At 37.4% G+C, this 7,500-nt stretch overlaps 1 protein-coding gene across 2 annotated transcripts in view; it reads right to left on the reverse strand.

The window, feature by feature from the left end:
- sptbn1 (spectrin, beta, non-erythrocytic 1) overlaps positions 1–7,500 on the reverse strand; it is a 98,213-nt gene that overhangs the window by 7,512 nt on the left and 83,201 nt on the right. For both annotated transcript variants that reach the window (XM_056243021.1, XM_056243020.1), the window contains exons 31-32: positions 5,140–5,194; positions 572–780 (exon numbers count right to left, since the gene is read on the reverse strand). In XM_056243021.1, the coding sequence (XP_056098996.1) occupies positions 572–780; positions 5,140–5,194 (264 nt within the window). The remainder of the gene's footprint in view (positions 1–571; positions 781–5,139; positions 5,195–7,500) is intronic.

The raw sequence follows: 7,500 nt of genomic DNA on the forward strand, positions 1-7,500 counted from the left end.
GACACACACACACACACACACTCGCACACCAGACAAGCAGCAACTAACCCGACACTTGCACACCAGACACACACACACACTCACACACCAGACAAGCAGCAACTAACCCCTGACACTCGCACACCAGACACACACACACATACACACACTTTTGCACACCAGACACACACACACACACACTCGCACACCAGACAAGCAGCAACTAACCCCTAACACTCGCACACCAGACACACACACACACACACACACACATGCACACCAGGCAAGCAGCAACTAACCCCCGACACTCGCACACCAGACACACACACACACCAGAGACACACACCAGACACACACACACACACACACCAGACAAGCAGCAAAGAAGCCAGAGCAACTGTACTGTTTTACGGATGTGACGAGACACACACGGGCGAGTGACACGTACGCAGTTTCCCACCAAAACCATCGCGTCGGGTCTGAACCCTCAGGCTGACCACAGTGACTCAGAGCAATACCAACACATGTTTTGGCAGAAGCGTTGATGATAACATTCTGAACTGCAGTGGCGTTAGTGTTCCTCGTACTGTACCTGCTGGAGGCTTTCTTGTTGTGTCCCTCCCACTCGTGTTTGCGGTGCAGGAACGCCTCGAGCTGAGCCGCCGGGTTCTCCTGCGCTTTAGCCGGAAGAGTGGAGGACTGGCTGCCTTTCCCACGCCTGTCTGCACTCGGGGACGGGATGGGGCTCGGCTCCTTCGAGCTCCTCTCGGCCACTCCGTTCATCTCACCCTCCACACCATCCTGAGAACACACACACACACGTTACACTCACACACCGGCAGGGTTCAACAGCTCAGAGATTAAAGTCTATGGAAGTAAAATCATGACAAATGTTTTTAAAAACAAAAAAGCTTGTTGAATTGCACTACTTGGAAAAATATGCATTGCATTAACCATGCTTGCATTTTAATGCATTGTATTTTTAATGCAAGCACGTTTAATGCAATGCATATTTTTTCCATACTTTTTAAAAACATGTCATGATTTTACTTCCATAAAAGTCAGTCACACAGGATGAATTCTGAAAGAACCGTTTCAGAAATCGTTAGGAGGAAAAAATCACTTTTGCTGATTCAGAGATGAGAATCTCACTAAAATGGAGTGAAAAAGTGATTATTAATAGTAAAAAAAATACACTAGAAAGTCAACATGAACTCAATATTCACCATATTTAGTTTGTTAAACATGAACTTATTGTTAGGGATTTATTAAGTTGCTTCCTTTTTGTGACGTCATTAAAAACGTGCAGGTTATTAGATATAGGGAATATATTCTTTATATGAATATACTATACTTATTTAAATTAATTTTTATCGTAATCGTAATATATTAAATGTATTTGATTTATTTTTACTTAAACAATAAATGTAATATATTCATATAAAGTATTTACATTAATATATTATATTTATTTATATGAATTTTATACTAATCTTAATATATGACATTTATTCAATTCATTAACAATAATACATTTAATATATGAATATAAATAAAGTATTTATATTAGTTTTATAATAATTAAAAACAATTTATTAAAGTAATACATTTAATATATTAATATAAATTATTATTTATATAAATGTTATACTATCTTAATATATTAAATGTATCTGATTTATTTTTTACTAAATTAATACATTTAATATATTTATATAAACATAAAATCTATATTTATTTATATTAGCTTTATTCTAATCTTAATATTTTAATTGAATTATTTTTACTAAAATAAAAACAATATATTAATATATTAAGTACTTTAGTTTTATACTAATCTTTATATATTAATATAACTTAATTATTTTTTACTAAAATAATGCATGTAATATATTAGTAGAAATATTAATTATCCATACTAATATATTATATTTATTTAAATTAATATTAATATAAATAAAGTATTTATATTAGTTGTATAATATTAATTTATTAAAGTAATACATTTAATATATTAATATAAATATATTATTTATATAAATGTTATACTATTTTAATATATTAAATGTATCGGATTTATTTTTTACTAAAATAATACATTTAATATATTTATATAAACAAAGAATTTATATTAAGATGTATATTTATTTATATTAGCTTTATTCTAATGCTAATATTTTTACTTAATTTTTACAAAAATAAAAAACTTAATATATTAATATAATGTAATAATTTTTTACTAGAATAATACATTTCATATATTAGTAGAAATATATTATCCATACTGTTATATATTATATTTATTTAAATTACTATTGGATAATGTTTTTAATGTCGGAAAATATTTGTAATGCATCACATAACGGAATTAATACGATTTTGAATGTGCATGTTGACTCTAAATGCAGTAAAGATCATGCGAGATGGAGAACTGATCTACAGTCAGAGCGCCAGGACACACCGTAGATCTCAGAGACACACGTCATGCGTAAAGCACCAGCACACAGTGTCACTGCAGACGTGTTACTGTACCACAACACCCGCCTGACGGGACCCACGACTCGTCCCGCTCCGCCAAACCGGCTTTCAGGAACTCAAACACAATCTCTTTAGTTCATCTTTACTATCTAACATCTGTGAGCAAACCCTCATCAGTGAAGTCAGAGACAGAAGCCAGTAGCAGCTCATTGCAGTACACGAGATCCAGGGGGCGGAGTTGGATCCAGATCTAAGGGGTGGAGATGGGTAGGATTAGGGGTGGGGTTAGGGATCAGGGGGCGGAGATGAGTAGGATTGGGGGTGGGGTTAGGGATCAGGGGGCGGAGATGAGTAGGATTGGGGGTGGGGTTAGGGATCAGGGGGCGGAGATGGGTAGGATTGGGGGTGGGGTTAGGGATCAGGGGGCGGAGATGAGTAGGATTGGGGGGGGGTTAGGGATCAGGGGGCGGAGATGAGTAGGATTGGGGGTGGGGTTAGGGATCAGGGGGCGGAGATGGGTAGGATTAGGGGTGGGGATCAGGGGGCGGAGATGGGTAGGATTAGGGGTGGGGTTAGGGATCAGGGGGCGGAGATGAGTAGGATTGGGGGTAGGGTTAGGGATCAGGGGGCGGAGATGGGTAGAATTAGGGGTGGGGTTAGGGATCAGGGGGCGGAGATGAGTAGGATTGGGGGTTAGGGTTAGGGATCAGGGGGCGGAGATGGGTAGGATTAGGGGTGGGGATCAGGGGGCGGAGATGGGTAGGATTGGGGGTGGGGATCAGGGGGCGGAGATGAGTAGGATTGGGGGTAGGGTTAGGGATCAGGGGGCGGAGATGGGTAGGATTAGGGGTGGGGTTAGGGATCAGGGGGCGGAGATGGGTAGGATTAGGGGTGGGGTTAGGGATCAGGGGGCGGAGATGAGTAGGATTGGGGGTAGGGTTAGGGATCAGGGGGCGGAGATGGGTAGGATTAGGGGTGGGGTTAGGGATCAGGGGGCGGAGATGAGTAGGATTGGGGGTAGGGTTAGGGATCAGGGGGCGGAGATGGGTAGGTTTAGGTATATGTAAGGTGGGAGGAGTTGGATCTGGATCCAACTCCTCCCCCTGGATTTCGTGTTCTGCAGTGAGGACCATCTCACAGAAGCACCGATCATCACCATATATATATATATATATATATATACGGTCAAAGCTAAATTTATTCAGACATCTTCAACATTGTTACTGGTAGTCACTGTATGAAGAATATTGGGTATAATATGTGTCCTGCACACACTAGTAAATAAAATATCAGAATTTATTTTTGGTGTCTGAATAATTTTTGGTCTGACTGTAATCATACCTCATATATAAATACAACATACAAACTGTGGAGAAAGAGTCAGTTAATCCGAACAGTGAAGTGTGTCCTCGTGGATATGAGCGACACTGAGTACATGAACACAGAGCCACCGTACAGTCTTTCACATCAGTTTATGGTAAATCACCTCAAACAAACAAAACAAGCAAACAAAACAAGCCCCGTATCATTTAGACTCTCGGACAGAACGACATGTTTCGGTTTCACAAGCTCACATTGCAAACAAAACAAAGGAAAGCAAAACCAAACTATGAAAAATGGCAGATAATTTGCACTAATATAAATATAAAAACTGTTGCTTTAAAGCAATGCTCTCGCGTTGCAGATGCTGTTCGTTAAAACTGAAAATAATATCAAGAGGAAGAAGCACACTTCGCTTTTACAGTAAATAACAATGTTTACAGTAATGTAATGTGCAGTAAACACTGTTATTTACTGTAAAAGTGTTTACAGTAACAGTGTTTTACTGCACATTACATTACTGTAAACACTGTTAGTTGCTGTAAAAGTGTTTACAGTAAAAGTGTTTACAGTAAATAACAGTGTTTACAGTAATGTAATGTAATGTACAGTAAAATACTGTTATTTACTGTCAGTGTTTACAGTAAATAACAGTGTTTTACTGTACATTACATTACAGTAAACACTGTTATTTGCTATAAAAGTGTTTACTGTAAACGTTTTTACAGTAAATAACAGTGTTTACAGTAATGTAATGTAATTTACAGTAAAACACTGTTAGTTACTGTAAAAGTGTTTACAGTAAATAACAGTGTTTACAGTAAAAGTGTTTACAGTAAATAACAGTGTTTTACATTACATCACTGTAAACACTGTTATTTGCTGTAAAAGTGTTTAGAGTAAAAGTGTTTACAGTAAATAAAAGTGTTTACAGTAAATAACAGTGTTTACAGTAATGCACTTTTTCTTCCATTAAAACTTCCCTTTTCCTTTAAACATAATCAGAAGTTCATCCATCCAGCAAAGAAGTTAAGACAATAAAGTAACTTTACACATGATATAACACTCTTTTTTTTTGCATGGGGGAATTAATAAGTGCTTTAAAAAACAATATGATCTCCATATTTATCATATGCTTCCATCGTCCACGTTTATCTGTCGGTATCTTTTTAATGTCCACAAAACACACAGAAGTTATTAAGATACATTGTCATTAGACTGATAACCTGACTGTTGGTATAAACAGCACGTCTATCTCTCGTCAGCCGGGGCACAGGTCATCAGGGACCATTATGGGAAGGCTTAGGTGCGGGGTGTCTGTTGACTGGTGTATTGTGGGTAGGTACAGGAGCGGTAACTAACCCGTGGCGAATCCTGGTCTGATGGGAGTCCGTTCTGGGCGATCTGCTCTCCTTCTCTGTGAAAACACACACACACACACACACACACCAAAACGTTACATTTGAACACTGTACGAGATCATCATCTTGTTCAATGGTAGACTGATATATATATATATATAGATCTCACTGTCAATTTGAATAATGCATTTTTTTTAAATAAATATTGCATAAAGTGTTCATTTAATTTTCTCTAGTTTATATACATCTCACTTGCTGTCATTATATTGTATTATGTATACATCATCATCATCATCATTATACATGCGTGTTAAAATTACCCACTTTTCCTGTAAAATAACCCAATTTTCCTTAAAGGATCATGAAACCCCAAACCAAATTTTCTGAGATTTTAACAGAGGTATGTGTGTTGAACACAGTTGAAGACAATGTTAGCATCTGTTAGATTTAATAATAGGGTTAAAATGGTTATATTTTTGTTTTTTTCCGCTTTTTTCGTCTTCCGGGTTTAAAATCTTCATCGTGTCCACGTCACAGGGTGTGACGTGGCAGTACACTGTGAATGCGTTGATGACACATCAGTGTCTCATAATTATTAATGAGACTGAGTTTTCTTCCTATGAGAAGACACTGTCTCTTAATTATTCATGACACCACGTGGATCTTTCCAATGACAGACATGTCAAACTGTGATATCGCGTAGATGAGAGAGACAATCATGGGACGCAACAAGTGTTTGTTTTCGTGGTGCAAAAGTACAAGTGGGTTGAATATGTTTCCCCGCGATGCTGCCAGGGCTAAACTCTGGCTCCGGGCGGCTGGTTTGTCATCAACCACGGACACATCTAAACTATAGTGTGTGCCACAAAAAAAATTGAATTGGAGAATGGTGGACTTCGCCTTGTTGACGACCAATACAGGTTGCATCTTGTGAGTGATGCGGTACCAAGTCACGAGGATTTTCTATCCCTTCAGAGGTATGTATGTGTGTATGTGTGTGTGTGTGTGTGTGTGTGTCTAAAATGAGAAGTCCTCCACCTCCACAGAGCCATCCTAATTATGGGGGTTCAGGGGGCGCGTACGTAGATCTAGGCTATATGCACGGAAGGTTTTTTTTTTAAGCGGAAAATTAATTATTTTCAAATATATGCATTTAGTGTCTATATAAACAACTATATATTTTATAATGACATTATAATTATACATGTAGCCTACATTAATATGTTTTAAATAGAATTACGATTACTGTAGGCTAATATATGTAGCAGGGCTTTCAGTTACTTTTGAAAGGACAATAATAAAGTGTCAGTGTATTTCATTAGACTTTAACTTTGCCAGCTATAAAAAAATCTAGCATTTCATCACGTTTTACCACTGCTTTTTAGTGACAGTCGATATGCATGGGCCACTGGCAATGACAGTGATGGCCATACCACACCCACTCCCTCCCTTCTTTTCACAGCCATCCACGCCCATTTAAGTTGCATTTTTCAAAAAGATTGTGAGCTAGCCTGGGAAAACCCCGACAACTTCCGGCCAATTTAGATTTGCTCTGAAAGTTAGTCTGGCAAAGAGTTCATTCAAGCTCATTTCCAATCCGCCGAAATCGCGGCACCAATCAGAAACGTTGGGGCGGGCTTTACACGATGACGACAGCGCTGGGATTTTGAACATGATTTTGTAGCCTACATTACAAAGATGGATGCCGCCGTCGAACATCACTCGTTCGGATCAGCTATCGCGTCTGTTTTAAGCGATTTGAACGTTTCCTTTTAGTTAAAAACCGAGCAAAGAACGACACTCGGAGATGTGTCTCCGCCGCTCTGCATACGCCATCTCCTTCATCGCTCTGATTGGGTTTAGGTCTATCCGCGACGTCCGTTGGCGACGCCCCTCTGGAAATGATTTGTCTATGACGCTTTGCCAGACCATAACTCAGTTACAACTGAGAATGGTCTGGTTTTAACCAGGCTAATTGTGAGCTAGACTTGAGCTGAAAGAGGGGGTTTCATGACCCTTTAAAAGCAAAAACCCACCAAAATCCATTTCCTCCTGAAAAGCATTATATTTATATTTATTTATATTAATATTATTTATATTGTTGTTATTAATCTTAACAGATTTATTTAATTGAATTATTTTATATTAATAAATTATATTTAATTATAGATATTTCATATATTAAGATGGGTAAAAAATATATTTTTACTAAAATAATACATTTAATATATTAATATACATATAATAATACTAATACATTATATTTATTTACATGACCAATTTACCAAACGTAATATTTGTACTAAAATAATACATTTAATATAATAATATAAATATGATTTATATGAATACATTTTATTTA

This window comes from Rhinichthys klamathensis, unplaced genomic scaffold (genome assembly GCF_029890125.1).
Source record: "Rhinichthys klamathensis goyatoka isolate OS25496 unplaced genomic scaffold, OSU_Roscu_1.1 h1tg000769l_1, whole genome shotgun sequence".
In the NCBI taxonomy this organism is placed as follows: Eukaryota; Metazoa; Chordata; class Actinopteri; order Cypriniformes; family Leuciscidae; genus Rhinichthys; species Rhinichthys klamathensis.